Below are 18,413 nucleotides of genomic sequence, written 5' to 3'. Positions count from 1 at the left end.
AATGTTCTCAAAAGTGCTTGGATGTTGAATAAAGTGCTTGAAATTTAGGTAATTTAGGATGCCAAATCACCTTGTTGCACATTGTGAAAAATTAAGCTAATTTTGGTTGTTTAAAGAACAATAACATCTAATTGAATCTGATAAAAAGGTGAAATAATCAGTATAACTGTACAAACGGTATATAATAATGTACCATAGCTGTAAAGTGGAAAAGCCTAAAAATGCAAGGCAAGGCAAGGCAAGTTTATTTGTATAGCACAATTCAACACAAGGTAATTCAAAGTGCTTTACATACACATTAAAAACAGGAAGACACAATTGAAAACAGTAAAAACAGTCAATTAAAACAGGGAAATAGAAATAAAAATATAAATAGGATAAAATAAGATACAGCAGGATAAAAAAAAAGAGATAAAATAATATAAAGCACAAGTCAAACATTGTGTTGTTAAAAAGTAAGGGCAGTAGAGTAGAGCAGATAAGTGTTAAAGTTAAGAGTACGCTGCAGTAAACTATAGTGTTTTCAATAGTGTTTGCACCTTGAAAATGTTTAAAATGTGCTTGAATTTGACTCTGTAAAAGGATTACAGTATTAATCTGTGATGCATCCAAAGCCAAACAAAGCAAAGAAAAGCTTTGGAAGTTATTGCAGTGCATAATAAAATTTCTCAGTGTTAAAACATGTGTTGTGTGTGCACGTGTGTTTAGGCGGAGGGGGACCGTCTGCCTCCAGGCCACACGGTGAGCCAGCTGGAGACCTGCAAGATCCGAAGTATCCGTGCTGGAACACTGGAGCGTCTGGTGGAGACGTTACTGACGGCGTTCGGAGACAACGACCTCACCTACACCTCCATCTTCCTGTCCACCTACAGAGCCTTCGCTAGCACACAGACTGTTCTGCAGCTACTCCTAGACAGGTACGTGTGAAGTATTGCATACAGCCAAAAAGGCTGCATTGACTACACGTTTTAGTGGTTTTGAATATGGTTTCCTCTTACTTTTCTGTGGCAGGTATGGGAGTGTGGAGGAAAATGACACATGCAAAGGCTCTGAAAGCAACGGAGCCATCAGAAGGTGAGATACAGTTTTATATATTCATGGCTATCAGTTCCATATGGACAGCTTTCATGAGATAATGTTTTGTAACTCTCAGCACTAAAGCTCACTTATCACCTGTCCTCCTATCACTGCCAGCTCTCTTAATTCATCCTTCCCTGCTGTCTCCACAGTGCCTTGGCCTCTATCCTGCGTGCCTGGCTGGACCAGTGCCCTGAAGACTTCCAGGAGCCACCTGACTACCCCTGCCTCCACAGGCTGATGGACTACTTGCGCAAGGCCCTGCCTGGCTCGGAGGCTCTCAGGCGGGCAGAGGGTCTGCTGGAGCAGCTGCAGAGTCAGGCCGGCATGGACGATGCTGATCGTAAGTGTCTCTGTACAGTGCTTTTTTTTTTGTAATTCAAGTCTTTATTTCTTTTATCCTTGGCATATGACATATATGACAGTACGACATTTGACATTGTGAGACATTTTTGTACACATTACCTGTAGCATCAGTAGCATAGTAATACAAGTGTAAACAGAAACATTAGTATAAAGGGACGTATCAATAACGACATAGCTAGGAAGAATGCCCATACAACAGATATTATATTATATTATATTATTGGAGAGTACAGTGCTTTTTACTCTTTCACCTGAAAGCCATTTAGAACATTGGTTGAAAGAGTAAAAATGCATTTTTGATATCAAGGTTGAGTGTCTCATTAAGCATTCACAATAGTGAGAATAAAGAAAGGAAATCCTATTTCAAAAACAGCTCATTTAGCTGCTCATATCTTGATCAGATCGTGGTTGATTGGCAGCTAAATTTCAGCTGAAATGCCATTTAAATGTTCCTTTTAATCATTAAAACATTTGGCTGCCATGGCGCACAATCAAATCATTTATACTTTCCTGCTTTTAGCTGGATTCCATGGCAACAGTTCTTTCTGCCTGGGGGAGGAGGAGGAAGTGGAGATCGAGGTCCAGGAGGACTTCCTGTCGTTTGACGCCGACCTGGTGGCGGAGCAGCTGACCTACATGGATGCTGTAAGTGGAGGGAAAGGGTGGATGCTGTGTAGCAGCAGAAAGGTCACGCAGGTCACATCCCATCTTCAATGGGATGACTTAATATAATGTAAATTCTACTCCTCAAAGAATAGTCACTAGCACTTATTGATGCACTAATAGCTCTTATTGCACTATACCTTGATTGTTTGCTTTTACTCTTCCTGTAAGTCGCTTTGGATAAAAGCGTCTGCTAAATAATAAATAATAAATAAAAAATAATAAATATTACAAATAATAGTCTGGTTCATTACATACTGTCTATGCACTTTATGTGTTCTTTATGCACACTGTTCATTGCACCTTATTTGTTTCATAGCACCAACATTTTTATACTGTATATTCATATTTATTCTGCACTGGAATTCTATTCTACTCCTTAATACATACTCCTTCTTTAGACACTTTATATTTTATTGTATTTTTATTGTATTTTTATATTTTATTGCTTGAAGTATGCCTAGGTTTGTTTGTTTTTATTTAATTGTCACTGTCTCTGTGTGTAATGCTTCTGCTACACTGTAATTTCCCAGCTTGGGATAAATAAAGTATATCTATCTATCTATCTATCTATCTATCTATAAATGACTAAATGTACAATGTCGTCATGCTAACATCAGCTTCTTCTGCTCTAGCTGCTGTTTAAAAAGGTCGTCCCACACCACTGCCTGGGCTCCGTCTGGTCTCAGAGGGACAAGAAGGACAACAAGCACAGCGCCCCCACCATCCGCGCCACCATCACGCAGTTTAATGCCGTGGCGACCTGCGTGGTCAGCACGGTGCTGAAGCACCGACAGATCAGACCACACGTGAGAGCGCGGGTCATCCAGCGCTGGATAGACATCGCTCAGGTTGGCACAAACACACACAAGTCCTTGTATAAACCTCGCCGTGATAACGGGACAGGTTCTGACTGTGTGTTCATTGTTTCATAACAGGAGTGTAGAATACGTAAGAACTTCTCGTCTCTGCGAGCCATTGTGTCTGCGCTGCAGTCCAACCCTCTGTACAGGCTGAAGAGGGCATGGGCCTGTGTGCACAAGTAAGTCTCTCAGCAGCTAGGAGATGTTTATTGTGCACATGTATTTTCTGATATGTCTATTACCGTTAGCTAACATGAATCTGTTCTTGGCACAGAGACAGCATGCAGACATTTGAGGAACTGTCGGACATTTTCTCCGATCACAACAACTACCTGACCAGCAGAGAGCTCCTCATGAGGGTGAGCTCTAACTTTTATTTAATACCTTTTGCCTTTTTAACTACTTAATCTCTTGGTTGTTGTTTTCTCACCCAGCTCGTGCCACTTTCTATGTTTTGTCATTTGTGATTCCAACTTGTCTGCATTGCACTTTACTTTGCTTTGTTGTTTTATTGTAATTTTTTCTGTCTTCCACTATGTTTTTATTTCTTGCCTGTAAAGCACTTTGTAACTTTGTTAAGAAAAGTGCTATACAAATAAAGTTTATTATTATTATTATAATACTAGAGATGCTTAAATATAATTAAAAAATATACTAATATTGAAAACATGGTTACTTATTGACTTTGGAAACATCATGCATTTATTCCATTTTTTAAATAGTGGATTTTCTTGAACTTCATCAAATAGAAATTATTACAAAGAACTAGATACATGTAATACATTACAGAAATATTATATAATTATCTTTAAAATAAGAGTTTCATTCTTGATTAGACTTCATCTGTAAATCCTAAAAACATTCCTCGATTCACTGCTGAGAATGTTGAGCACTAAAGCTGCATTTGTTTGTTTCCTCTACAGGAAGGCACTTCAAAGTTTGCCAGTCTGGAAAGTTGTGCCAAGGAGCACCAGAAACGCACCCACAAGAGACTTCTGCTGCAGAAGGAAATGGTGAGACAAAGACAGGCTAACTCAGAGCTTCTGCAGCCAATGCCAGACAAACAGATCTGTTTTCAAAGAGAGCTAAAACCGAGCTTTATAATTTAAAACAACACATTCCAGTAAAGCAACGTACTGTAAAGCGTTTTCTCCTCTCTCCAGTATGATGAAGCCACATGCTCAGCTTTGTTTACACAGTGCACTATGCGCTGTACTTGCATTAATTAATCCTCTGTTGTATTTTACAAAGCCAACCCTGGCATCTGTAAAGCATGACGTGCAGAATTAGCCTCTGGATTTATTGTGGCATCCTAAAACAAGCGTCTTCCTCCACAGGGGGCCATGCAAGGAACGATACCGTACTTGGGGACCTTTCTAACCGATCTGACCATGCTGGACACGGCCCTGCCCGACTTAGTAGAGGTAAGAAAAAATCCTTAACCACCTGCTGAATGTGTGTGTGTTTCGATATTTCAGAGCATGTGTCTGTAAGTTTACACAACTCTGTAGATCTGAGAGTCGATCTGTTTAACCGCTGTCCCAAACCGGGGCGTAAGTTTCCATGAGTGCGTGAGGAATTTAGTCGGTCCTTTTTTGGAGTGGTCCACCTAATGCTGTTTGTCTAAGCAGCCACTGGTATGTGATGTCCAGGCTCTGACAGCGTGCTCTTTGTGTCCTCCGCAGGGTGGCCTGAACAACTTTGAGAAGAGACGGAGGGTGAGTGGAGCCCATTAAACCTTGACAGTTATCACATGATGAGCCTAGCTGACATGATTGAAGTAAAATCAGTGGTGCGAAGTAACTAAGTACATTTACTTAAGTACAATTTTGAGGTACTTGTACTTTACTTGAGTATTTCCATTTTATGTAACTTTATACTTCTACTCCACTACATTTAGAGGCAAATATTGTACTTTTTACTCCACTACATTTAGCCGACAGCTTTAGTTACTTTTCAGATTCAACATGAAAAAATACCATATATTTAATATGATTACACATTTATAAAACGTAACAGTGTGTTAAGTAATTAATCTAATCTCAGGTTAGCTCCACCCAGCTCTCCTCAGTATATTGGAGACACTGGCGTAACAGTTTATTTTGGTCGGTCTGAAGATCATCTTTTTGTATTTTTTGGTTTCTGTCATATTTTTGTCTGCTGTGTTATTTATTTATTTGAATTGTTCCTGTTTTTAATATCTGTCTCCTATGGACCCTGAGTCTTGAATAAAACTTTGATTGATTGATTGATTGATTAATTAACATTAGTCCTATCTGGACAACAGTAAAATGATACATACATAAATGCATCAATACAAATAATCTTATCATATATTTAGAATATATAAAACAATCTGAGTGGGTTCATTCTGCATAACGAGCACTTTTACTTTTGATACTTTAAGTACATTTTGGTGCTGATAATTTTGTACTTTTACTTCAGTATGTTTTGAATGCAGGACTTTTACTTGTAGTGGAGTAAATTCACAGTGTTTTATTAGTACTTTTACTTAAGTAAGGGATCTGAATACTTCTTCCATCACTGAGTAAAATAGTCTTGACATTGGTGATTTTCTCCCTGCAGGAGTTTGAGGTGATCGCCCAGATCAAGCTGCTCCAGTCGGCCTGCAACAGCTACTGCCTGACTCCGGAGCCGTTTTTCCTCCGCTGGTTTAAGAACCAGGCTCAGCTCAGCGAGGAGGAAAGGTACTGCTTCTTCTCTCTGCATACCGTCTTCCTCGATTGCACCATTATCCATTAGATAACGAGTAAATTAGTGCATGAGGTCACGGTCTGTTGGACCTATTGTTCGCAAACACACAATAGAAGCTTCTTTCTGTCCTTTCTCCTGGCTTCGCCTCGCCCTGCTGTTCTTATGTCATTTTTTCACTCCCTACTGATCTATTGTATTCCCTCCTTCTCTTGTCCTCTCTGACTTTCTCTTTCAGAATTCATGGTTCTTTAAACCACCGGCAGTGTTTTATGATCCTCTGGTTTATTATCAATGTTCTCTCTTGCAGCTACGCCCTGTCCTGTGAGATTGAAGGTCTCGGTGACATGAGTCCAACCTCACCCAAACCTCGAAAAAGCATGGTGAAGAGACTCAGCCTGTGAGTACATCCACAATATACACGTTAATAGATCCTAATGTGTTGGACTTTGGACTTTTGCATGCCAGGAGAGCTATTGCCTTGAACTGGAAGAGCATGGAGGCTCCTTCTATAAAACAATGGAAAAAAGAACTATCAGAGTGCATCGGATTAGAAAGATTGACTTACATTACCAAAGGAAAGCTGAAGGAATTTGTACAATTGTGGGAACCATATCTGAACATTATAGCATCTGGAAAATAGGGTCATAAAATTTAAATTATCTTTATTATTATTATGTGTATATGTTTACATGTATGTATATGTATGTATATGGTTGTGTTTATAAGAATATATGTATGTACATGTTGTTTAGATATGCATACATGTGTGTGTATGTGTGCTTGTATGTATACATAGGCCTATATAATTTCGTGCAAATCTACCCGGTGTGAATGGGTGTGTGTATGAAGGTTTGGGTTCTGCTCTGCATTCTTTATGTTTGTTATCATTTACTTTTGTTTGTTTGAATTTTATTGTAAAACTTGAAAACTAATAAAAAATATTGTTTAAAAAAAAAAAAAAAAGATCCTAATGGAGGACGGACTAGTTTAAAATGGCCGATATTATATTGTCACACTGTCATATTTAAGCACACTGAAATGCTGCAACCTATTTATTTTATGATCTCATAACTGACTTCCGCTACTTTTCCAGGCTGTTTCTTGGACCTGACAGCAGCGCAGCCAGTTCTCCAGTCAGAGAGACTCCTCGCTCGCCTCCTACTGGCAGCTCAGGGGAGAGCATGGACTCAGTCAGTGTGTCCTCCAGCGACTCCAGCAGCCCATCAGACAGCGAGGGCCTCACCCCCACCCACACCTCCGACTCCCAGCAGAACAAGGTGAGCTACAGTGCTGAAGGAAATGTTCACCTTGGTCATACTTAGTATGAAAAATGGGGATTGGTTTTGGGAAGGCAGCTGACATTAACCCATAAGAACCTATGGTGACACGGGTGTCACAAACATTTTAAATGTTCTAGTAATGTTCATATACAGTACAGGCCAAAAGTTTGGACACACCTTCTCATTCAATGTTTTTCCTTTATTTTCATGACTATTGACATTGTAGATTCATCAAAACTATTAATGAACACATGTGGAATTATGTACTTAACAAAAAAAGTGTGAAATAACTGAAAACATGTCTTATATTCTAGTAAGCAAAGGGTGGTTACTTTGAGGAATCTAAAATACAAGACATGTTTTCAGTTATTTCACACTTTTTTGGTTAAGTACATAATTCCAGATGTGTTTATTCATAGTTTTGATGCCTTCAGTGAGAATCTACAATGTAAATAGTCATGAAAATAAAGAAAAACACATTAAATGAGATGGGTGTGTCCAAACTTTTGGCCTGTACTGTATGTTTTCTCAAGTACATACGTGTGTTTGTCAGTGTTCTACAGCTACAGTAGCTTGTTGAGAAGCCGTCCAATGAGGCAGTGTTATTTATATTTATTTATGATTGATTTATTATTATTTTGTTACTTAAAAACAAATTTGAAATGGATATTGTTGTCTAACTGCACTATTAAAGTCACAATTATGATATATGATGTGGAGATGTAGAGAAAAAGGAAAATTTGTGTTTCTGTAAGCAGAAAATGTGTCTAGTTTATTAATTTAAAAATAAGAAATATCATAAACATAAATACCATAAACGCCCAATGTAACGTTTATGTCACATCACAGATCTTTGACATTTAGGGGTAGTATTTTTTTTTTAAAAACATCATAAATGTGTTCTTTGTGGTCCACTTTGTCTGTGGTATACCCCCCATAATTTACCTTTAAGGATTACTGGTTCTGGGTTCTTATGGGTTAAAGTTTCAAGGCTTTTCTTTTCCAGTGTTATTAATTTGAAAAACTATTTGGTACAATTCACTCTGCATTAATGTTAATAATTAAATTGCACTAAAACAGGTGTAAGATGTTGTGCAATTTTAACATTAATCAATTTTTAAAAGGCCCTAATTTGCAAAAATTAAAAAAGCAACATTTATTACGCAAGTTGCACACAAAAGTCCGAATTTTGATTCAAAAATATTTGATCTTTTGAACAGAAACAACAACAACAAATCTTATAAGCGAAGAACAAAATAAAATCTAACTTTTTGGATGAGAGAGAAAGCCCTCCACTACTCTCTCAGAAATCAAAGCAAAACTAAATAAAAACTTCACTTTTTCTGCTCCCCTTTCACCCTAATCATTTTCATACAGTCCCTTTGTTAAAAAAAGCCATTATTGGAGGCACAGGTTTATGAAAGGGAATGTCAAAAACAATTATATTTCTCAGATTATGGTTACGAGCCGTTGTGGAAGAAAATGATCCCATTATGGTTTTGTGTATTTTGTGTAACTTGTGGTTATGTGTTTCCTCAGCTATCAGAATCCTCCTCTTGTAATTCACTTCACTCCATGGACACCAGCTCGTCGACAGCCAGCGTCTCCATGACGCCCGTATCTCCCTCGCTCCCCGGGCCTCCCTGCACCCACAGACGCTCCGCCTCCCTCACTCCGTTGTCCCCCAGCTCCCCGAGCCAAACCCCGGCTTATAACACGCAGGCCGAAGACGCATGCATCATCAGAGTCAGTCTGGAGCAAGGCAACGGGAACCTCTACAAGAGCATACTGGTAAATAAACATGTGCCTTTTATTAGGGGTGTGCATTGGCACTGCCCTCACAATTCGATTCGATTACGATTCACCAGGTAACGATTCGATTCAATTCGATTCTACGATGCATCACAATTATACTGCACACAACTAGGGACATTGTTCGTCAGTCATGAGGCAATACAAGCAGTCAGATAGGCCTAATAACAATAGATTTTATTGGCTATATTTTGAAAAGATGGCAAAATGAATCTCCTGCCTGAGTTCATCTAAAAGTAAGGAAAGAGAAATGCCTCCTCCTGCCATAAAAAAGGAACCTGCTGAGGTGAAATTTACAGCTAAATGTCGAGCCCTTGTCCCTGAGGTAGGGAAGACGTTAGCGATATCCCACCTAGCTAGCTATCGCTAGTTTTCATGACGCAAAAATGTAATGTTAACGAGTCAACTTTAAATAGGCAAATACAATGGTAATTACCTATCAATAGTACTTTCTATAAAAACGTAAATGTTAAGTTCTGTCAAATACTACCACATACTTCAGTCACAACATATCAAAACAGCTTGTCCCGCTAGCTTACCTGTGCTGCATCAACACATGAATATTCAAATGAGCCATGTGTTGATGCGTACACTTCTGGAAGGACGGGAATGGGTCTGGTTAGCTTTGTGTTTACTGGAACTTTGACAGAGGCGCAAAGGCCACCTTGGCCGTAAATTGAACATTTTTTCACAGAGCATCAAGGCCAGAGTGTGAAATTCCCACCCTGTCCCCCAAAACTTTCCACTGGAGGACAGGAAATAAACATAATCGATTATGGCACTTTGCCGCATCGATGCTGAATCGTGCATGCCCCGCATTGCGATGCATCGCCGAATCGATTATTGTTGACACCACTACCTTTTGTGTTGGTGTGTGAGTGAGATTTTGCAGGTTTATACTTTTACTTTCTATACATAAAACCCTGTATGATTAATTTTTTGTCTATTCCCTAAACAGTTGACCAACCAAGACAAGACTCCGGCGGTGATCTCTAGAGCCATGGCCAAGCACAACCTGGAGGTGGAGCCAGAGGAGGGATACGAGCTGGTACAGGTCATCTCTGAGGAGAGAGGTAAAAATAACATGGCTCGACTTTTAAACTGAGCCTTATTTATCATTGATGCAATTCTCTTCTAAACCTACACTACTGGTCAAAAGTTTTAGAACACCCCAATTTTTCCAGAATTTAATTGAAAATGATGCAGTTTAATGTCTCAGTGTACTCTGAAATTAATGCACATTTGCAACATTTAAAATTCTTTATTGAGCATGATAGTGTTTTGAAAGTAAAAAAAAGATTCAAGATCACATTTTATGTTGGACTAAAGGAGTAAAAAAAGACACAAAATGACCAAAAAAAGACACAAAATGACAAAAAAACACACCAAAAGACACAAAATGACAAAAAAAAGACACAAAATGACTTACAAAGACATGAAAAGAATTCAAAAATGGACAAAATAGCCCAAGACTCCATAGAGTTAAGTTGTTAACCCATTTCTTGTTCCCTGAAAAAGGCCTTCTTGTATAATTCTGAAATGTACATTATCTTTCAGTTTTGGTTAACCTTACCTTTTTTTATTTACCTCTGGCAGTTCACCACTTACCTTTGTACCATTTCAAGCTGTTCATTTGACTTGAACTGCTTGAATTTCAATAAAAAAATGGAAAAATTGGGGTGTTCTAAAACTTTTGACCGGTAGTGTATATACCTCCCTCATTTTTCACACGGTTCCTACGGGTGCTGGAAAGCTTGAGAACACTTTTTAATGCAGTGCTGAAAGTTTGAAAAGTGCTTTTCTTCTCTGTAGATTGCTGTCACAATACATAGTTTTGGTTGTTAATAGCACAATAACATGCTATTTAATGTGATGAAGAAGTGAAATAATCAGCACACTGTATGTACTGTATAAGCACTGTATATGTGCAGTATATAAATGCCATTGACCAGAGGTGTAAGGTGCTGGAAAACTTAAAGAAGTACCTTAAAAATGCTTAAAAAGTGCTTTTTGTGTAGAAACACTGTAATTAAACTTGCAGCAGAAGCTGTTGCAGAGTAGGGTATTTGATCATAGTTTTAATACAGTTTCTATTTGCAATTCAGCATTTTAATTAATGTATTTTTTTTCCACTGATCAGCTGTTTCCCAAAATATAATAAACCACAATGTACTGCTGACTAAAATATCATAGCAGCAACAACAGAAAGCCTTAAAAGCATGCTCATAATTTCTCCTATTTCTCTCCCTCTTTATCTTCTTTCAGAACTGGTGATCCCAGACAACGCCAACGTCTTTTACGCCATGAACACCTCAGCCAACTTTGACTTTCTGCTGCGTGAGCGAGGCTCGGCGGGGCGGCCGGTCCAGCTGCGGAGCCGCTGTAGCTCCACCCTCCCTCGCGCCCAGCACCGCTCCAGCCTGTCGCTCAGACTCAGCAAGGTCACACTGTGACCCTGGACTGCACGGATCCAGCTGGTTTTGCCCTCCCAACCACTAATCCTGGATGATACAGGGCACGGACTTGGTGTGAACTGTTGGGTTTTAGATGAGGAGGCTGGAGGGATGGATGGATGGATGGATGAGGAGCTTTCAGACTCTTAAAGAGCTCCACTTGACTCTTATTATCTCCTGTGCCATCCCTTCGTGCCTTAACATGGAACATGGATGTGTAGCTTGACTGCTGTGCCAGTGGGACTTTAACTCGTAATGCCTGTGACAGAGTGACACAGCGCCCCCTAGTGGCCCACACTCTTTACAACAACAGGTTTTTGCACATGTTATGGGAGCAGACCAAACTCCTGACCTCCAACAGTATTCTGATATTGAATGAACTTGTATTTGTCCTGTGATGTCTGTGTAGCTGAATATTTACTTTCCTGGTGACAGAAGTGTGATGAATGCAGAAAGTGAAGACAGATGGTGGAAGAAGAGAAGAAGAAGAAGAAGAAGTGGACTGAGTGACCAGTCCTGTTGCCTTTATCGATGAATGAATGGACCTGATAGTATTCTGAATGATATTAATGAATTAATTGATTGACAGGAGCTGTGATGTCATATTTCCCCTAGTCGGGCATGTTTACCTGCCATGTCCGGCTTGTGTGCACAGTGTGCACTATGTGTGTTCAGCCCTTGTCTCATATTGTGAGCTGTGTGACGAATGTTACGTGCATTCTGATTGGTTCCCTTACTTGGTTTTAACAAGTCCTTATTGAAATGGCCTTACCTGCTCTATCGTTAGGGTGAAGAGATGACATTTGTGCTGCTTTCTAATCCAGAAAGACGTTCCCTCACATCCTCACATTTAAAAAAAAAACATAAAGGAAAAAGATAATGGATGTGCAAGAAAAGAGAGGAGGAGGGAAATGACTTCCTGGAATGGAAAACAACATGCAAAGTGTCTCAATCTGATGCATTCTTGTACCTCTTTGCCCTTCATTATATGAACTACAGAGTTGCACTTGTCAGTGGGTAGGAGATGCCGATGGGATGTGAATATAGAAGAGAGAACGAGCTGCTCTGTAAGTGGTTTTCTCCCTCTTCACTAAATGAATTACTATTTTTGTTTGTAATTGTTGCTTTTTATATGTTTTTGTAACACAATTCAGGCCAGAAATGAACGCCAGATTGGAGAGTGATGAAGTAAATGTTGACAAATTCAAAGTGTCATAAAAAAAAAAAAAAGCCAGTGCCAGATTTTACTGTGATACATGTGGAAATTTTTACTGAGGGACACTTCACGTCATTACACACGCAAGCTCCTCTTCACACAGTAAACAGCCATCTGTTTCCAGCAGCATCATATTTTCACAGAAACGTCACCAACACTTCTCACCTGTCACATTACAGCCACGCTGATAAACACCCGCAGTCATTTTTTCCCCCTTTTACTTATAGTCCACTCCTGCAGATCTTACAGTTTCATGCTATGGTGCCAACATGTGCGACCAGTTAATGTTCCCTGGTTGATATTACATTCTCTCTGGGGGAACTGGTTCACTGTTGGTCAATCATTTGTCTCTATGTAGCACTTCACTTTAAAATGTTCTCATTAAATCACCCTCAGTTCCTGTGTTCTTCACTGCCAAAGACTCGTCTTCTACCTGAATAAATAAATTATTATCATTATTATGATGGCTATCCTGTGTGTTTTTGATTCTCTTTTATCTTTGGTTTGATGCTCTGAATCCATAATGAGTAAAATCTGATTTCTAACATGTATTTACTTTAGTTTTGTTCAAACACAACTCTGTTTTCTGAAGTTTTCTTTGTTCAATTCATTTTTTGACAACACAAAAAAAACCTCATAGAACAATTTTTCTCCTGACTGCACAGGAGAGATGCAGGCGTTTGTCTTTTCGCCCTTGTGCTGTGATGGACAACATGCTCAGTCCTGTTAGGATTGACATTATCAAGAAAAGGACCAAAGGCTGTTCTGGACAGAGCCCAAGTTATTTTGCTGAGTGGAAGACATTTGTGCTGAGTTGAATGCAGCAGTCACGACCTTCCTTTCCTGAAGCTGAGTTTGCTGCGCTGGTCAAACACTTTTACAGGAATTCAAAGACAAACTTGCAATTTTTTGACATTCAAAGGAATTCATTTAAAACATGAAAATACATAACATTTGGGACTATGAATTCCCTTTACAAGCCATTGACTTTCACCCTCATTCAGAATGTGAACTTGGTCTTATCCATAAAATTATGTTGAAATGTGCTACAAAGTAATTTTTCAGCTCAGTTGCGTGGTGCAAAAGTGTGTTTGATGGCTTTGCTTTTTTGTTTCAAAATGATAACTAACAGGCACCTGGAGGTCAGCACCTGCCAAGAGGTCCCAGGCTTGGATAGATTACTAACCGTACCTTCTGGACACAGACCCAGGAGCCCAAAGTGTTACGGGGCCCCCTGGCCTTCACCTGCAAAATGCCACTCAGACAGACACATACCAACAAGGAAGAGACTCAGAATTACAACAAAGAGACACAAAACACATAAAATGACCACGAAGAGACACCAAACAACCAAAAAAAAGAGACTAAAATAATGGAAACCTTTACTTCTTTAGATCTCTAAAAATCCTAAAAGCAAAAACCCTCTTTGGTTGAACTCATTAGTATTAACCCATTGAAGCCTGGAAAGCGGATACGTCGTTTTGTAGTATTTGTATAAGCTTTCAAATACTTTTTGAATTTCATTTCTATCTGCTACAGAGGCTGAAAAATCTATTATTTAGTAGAAGCGTTGACACTTCTGTTGTATTTCCAGAAAAACTTCAGGTTTTAGGGGCTTATTTTAAAATCGCCCAGAGGTTTTACAGGCGTTTTAGGCGTCAATGGGTTAAGACCATAACATATAATGTGGATTTAAATTGGTCAGAAGAAATAAAGATGAAGAAATTAAGTATTTATGTGCATGTAGGCCAGGTTCTCTAAAAGACTCTGTAGCTAGAACTGTGGACATGTGTATATATTTTGCAAAGTCAGTATGATTCTTCTACAAATGGGTTTCTTTCACCCAGACAGAAAACTGTAATGTCCTTTTTAGACAGTGCTTCATAACACTACAACAAGTACGAAATATTCAGCATTGAGTTGTAATGAAATGATTGGAGCCTCGTCCAGTTTTTCAATGACCAGTGTCATGCTCTGTATTCTGAGTTCAAGCTTCTGCCCTCAGGCTGCAGACATCAAAAGCCCTTTAAAGCCACAAGCTATTAACACTCACTTGTGCTGTCCTCTCTCTTGTTAATTCCAAAATTTAAAATTTATGTTTTTACAGTTTTTATATTGGTTTTATTTGACAGAAAAAGCTCTGTGCTTGAGAATGCTGCCCAAGTGAATCAAAACACAAAAATAAAGCAGTAAGAAGGCATTAAAACCCACCGTAAACTACAAAGAAGACAGCAGAGAAACATCAGTGAGATATACATAATGCAGGGGGCAAAAGATGCTCTGCAGGGACGGTAATGAGAAACAAAAGCAAGACATAAACTCAGCAGGCATGCTGGCTAGCCCCAAATTAATATGCAGCACAATATCGCAGAAAGAAATATTCTCCAGCACTAAATGTTGCAAACCTGTGTGAGGAAGCTTCTGAAGGCTGGAGAGACAGTTTCATTAGAGGGCAGGGCTCTTCCTGCATGCTGGTGACTTCTTGACTCATTATGCAGCAGGATATTACAGTCTTATATATGTGTGCAATGTGTTTTCCCTCCAGCTGTGTTGTTTTTCCCCCACAGCCTGCTCTGTGAGGCTGATATCCTCTCTGACTTGGAGGTCGGACCCTCTCAGCTGGAGGTCTCTGTGCTGCAGGTACATCCAGTACAAACCTGATTACCAGTTGTTATGAGCTCTGAATCAGAGGAGCTGGAGAGAAGTTCAAGAGCTGAACTTTTGTACATACAAACACAATTTCAGTTACATCGAGTGACTGCCAAACCTAAACAAATGTCAGGCGTAGAGTCAACAGAGACATGCAGTACAGGCCTAATGGGTTACATTCCATAAAGATACAATTGTGTATTATTTCAGCATTGTTCAGAAATCTGTTTTGTATGTGTGTGTGTGTGTGAGTGTGAGAGAGAGGGACAGCGAGTGACACACAGCTGTTGGTTGTTTTGTTTTTATTTTATTTTTTCTTCTTGTTTTGCTGGGACAGTTAGATTGTATAAATTATCTATTGATTGTAATTCAATGATTGTAAATATTGCTTTCTTTTATTGTTATTAGTTTTTATTTTCTTTTAAAATGAATAATAGAATTATAATAATTTATTGTAAATATCGCTTTCCTTATCTTGTTATCTTTTTTTCTGATGCTTGCTTTGGCAATATATACATTGTTACGTCATGCCAATAAAGCCAATTGAATTGAGAGAGAGAGAGAGAGAGAGATTTGTATGCTAGAGAGTGAGATAAGAAAGGGGAAAAAATACCCACATTAACATGCTTTGAAAAAAAAATGCATTCAGTGTGTTGGTTATTATTCTGAAACTGATTAAAGGCTTGAGCTAGTTAATCAACAATAAATCTGGTGAACAACAAAAAGACCTTAGACCTCAGACTTGCAGAATAATGACTGTGTTTTACCCGAAAACCATACTTTGATATACTTTGTGTCCATGGGGGGATTACTGAACGGCCCTACTGAGCACAGGTCCAGGGGCCCCACTGGCCTTCACCTGTCAGTTAAAGACACAAGTAGCAACCAGGAAGAGATTCAAAATGACCACAAAGAAACATAAAATGACTACAAAGAGACCAAAACTAATATAAAGAGATGCAAAATAGCTGTAAAGAGACACAATGACAGAATGAAAAGGAGTAAAACGACCACAAAGAGACATAAAACAACTAAACAGACAAACATAGTTATCCCAAAGAGACATAAAACAACTACAAATAGATACAAAATAACCACAAAGAGACATAAAACAACTACAGATAGATGCAATGCGACTCAAAGACACACAATGACCACAGACAGAACTACAAAGAAACATAAAATGCCCATTGAGAGACAAAATAAAAGGCAAAAAAGGGTCAAAACAGCCTGACCAAAAATAACTGGACAAAAAATGACCACAGAGACATAAAAAACACCTACAAAGAGACACACAAGGACTACAAGGACACAAAAAACTACAGAGAGACACAAACATCAACAAAAAGAGGCCAAACACCTATAAAGTGTGTGTGTGTGTGTGTGCGTTCTTGTCCTTCATACATAGTGAGGACCGGAACACGTTTTTAACCAACAGAGTGAGGACATTTTTGCAAAGTGAGGACATTTCGGCCGGTCCTCACTTCTTTAAAGACTTTTTGAGATTTCAGACTTTGTTTTAAGTGTTAAAGGTTACATGATAATGATAATTAACTGAAATCGTATTCTGTAGTTACAAAACTAACTAAAATTATAGTGAAAATGTCCTTCGTTTTCGTCAACTTTATTCATACAAACTTAAGATGGATAAAGGCAAAATTTACTGTGACCTCTTTTAATCTCCCACCCAACAAATACCCCATTACAAAAAACTAAAACTAATAAAAATTAAAACTAAGGCATTTCAAAAAAAAAAAAAATACTAAACTAAAACTATGGAACTCACTCTAAAAACTCATTAAAACTAACTGAATTTGAAAACAAAAATTCACAACAAAATTAAAAATAAAACAAATGAAAAATCCCAAACTATTATAACCTTGTAAGGGAATTCACTGTTCCAATGAGGGTCCTCACAAAGATAGAAGTACAAGAATGTGTGTGTGTCCTTCTGTGCCCATTGTCTCATAATCTGGCCATGTTTGTGTCTCAGCTTGCACTTTTTTTTTAGTTTGTCCCTTTTTTTTACACCAACATCACAGTCCTAACAGGTGATCTGCAGCGTGACATCAGTGAGGTCATCGGGCCGCGGGAACATGTGAAATTCATACGTCCAGCTGACGCAGCGAGAACATCCAACCAGCGATAACACAAATCAGCAGGACTGTTTCCTTTCCTCATCCACTCCTTGTGTTCCTTTCCTTCTCTCACACTGATACACACTACAGCAGGGGTCTCAAAGTCGCGGCCTGCGGGCCAATTGTGGCCCTCGTGACGATATTTTGTGGCCCCCACCTTAATATGAAAGTTTAATGTGAGTTTTATATGAATGGCACTTTACCGTGTTGTGTGTGGAAGATCCGTTTGTTATCTGATGTATTGTTTTTACCGGAAAAAGTGGAAATGTTATGTAATGTAATTTTCTGTCTTTTTTTAAGTAATTTTGTGTCTTTTTTTTTTCTAGAAATTTTGTGTCTTTTTCTAATAATTTTGTGTCTTTTCTTAATAATTTAGTGTATTTTTGGGGTCATTTTGTGTCTTTTTAAAGTAATTGTGTTTTTTTCAGTCATTTTGTGTCTTTTTTGGGGTCATTTTGTGTCTTTCTAAGTAATTTCATTTTTTTCTGTAATTTTGTGTCTTTTTTTTAGTAATTTTGTGTCTTTTTTTCTAGAAATTTTGTGTCTTTTTCTAATAATTTTGTGTCTTTTCTTAGTAATTTAGTGTATTTTTGGGGTCATTTTGTGTCTTTTTAAAGTAATTTTGTGTTTTTTTCAGTCATTTTGTGTCTTTTTTGGCGTCATTTTGTGTCTTTTTAAGTAATTTGGTTTTTTTCTGTCATTTTGTGTCTTTTTTTTAGTAATTTTGTGTCTTTTTTTTGTGGTCATTTTGATACTGCCTCCAGCGGCCCCCAGGTAATTTGAGTTTGAGACCCCTACACTACAGTGATAACGTTCACCACACTACAAGCCCCCAAGATGAGAACAATCAAAGAGCTCTCTGATTTCCACGTCTTGTTTCGAGTCTCTCTGTTGTTTGAGAGCCAGCACGTCCACGATCCTTTGATACATGTCAACATGAAAGGCTTTGTGTGAAAGACATGTGTGTGTGTGTGTGTGTGTGTGTGTGTGTGTGTGTGTGTGTGTGTGTGTGTGTGTGTGTGTGTGTGTGTGGAGGAGCTGGTGCTGGTGTTTGATGCAGCAGGTCAGGCTGCACTAACTTTGCTCCATGCAGGGGGATGTGAGCTGCAGCTGCTTTTAATCCGTAAGAGCATTTGAGTGGGACACCAGATTGTTTGTGTAGTCCATTGAAAAAGAGCTGG

General features: G+C 38.7%; 1 protein-coding gene across 2 annotated transcripts in view; it reads left to right on the top strand.

Moving 5' to 3' along the window:
- The window catches only part of rgl1 (ral guanine nucleotide dissociation stimulator-like 1), a 33,340-nt gene extending 20,434 nt beyond the window's left edge, over positions 1 to 12,906 (top strand). For both annotated transcript variants that reach the window (XM_059341501.1, XM_059341503.1), the window contains exons 3-18: positions 709 to 917; positions 1,012 to 1,074; positions 1,230 to 1,420; positions 1,964 to 2,088; positions 2,742 to 2,957; positions 3,045 to 3,148; positions 3,244 to 3,328; positions 3,893 to 3,982; positions 4,307 to 4,393; positions 4,655 to 4,687; positions 5,556 to 5,677; positions 5,992 to 6,081; positions 6,778 to 6,961; positions 8,504 to 8,755; positions 9,735 to 9,849; positions 11,042 to 12,906. In XM_059341501.1, the coding sequence (XP_059197484.1) occupies positions 709 to 917; positions 1,012 to 1,074; positions 1,230 to 1,420; positions 1,964 to 2,088; positions 2,742 to 2,957; positions 3,045 to 3,148; positions 3,244 to 3,328; positions 3,893 to 3,982; positions 4,307 to 4,393; positions 4,655 to 4,687; positions 5,556 to 5,677; positions 5,992 to 6,081; positions 6,778 to 6,961; positions 8,504 to 8,755; positions 9,735 to 9,849; positions 11,042 to 11,229 (2,154 nt within the window). In that variant the 3' untranslated portion in view covers positions 11,230 to 12,906. The remainder of the gene's footprint in view (positions 1 to 708; positions 918 to 1,011; positions 1,075 to 1,229; positions 1,421 to 1,963; positions 2,089 to 2,741; positions 2,958 to 3,044; positions 3,149 to 3,243; positions 3,329 to 3,892; positions 3,983 to 4,306; positions 4,394 to 4,654; positions 4,688 to 5,555; positions 5,678 to 5,991; positions 6,082 to 6,777; positions 6,962 to 8,503; positions 8,756 to 9,734; positions 9,850 to 11,041) is intronic.
- Positions 12,907 to 18,413: the final 5,507 nt, after the last annotated feature.

Source organism: Centropristis striata, chromosome 9, assembly GCF_030273125.1.
Source record: "Centropristis striata isolate RG_2023a ecotype Rhode Island chromosome 9, C.striata_1.0, whole genome shotgun sequence".
Lineage (NCBI taxonomy): Eukaryota > Metazoa > Chordata > Actinopteri > Perciformes > Serranidae > Centropristis > Centropristis striata.
The sequence above is the reverse complement of the archived record's forward strand: the minus strand, read 5'-3'. Positions and strand labels throughout refer to the sequence as shown.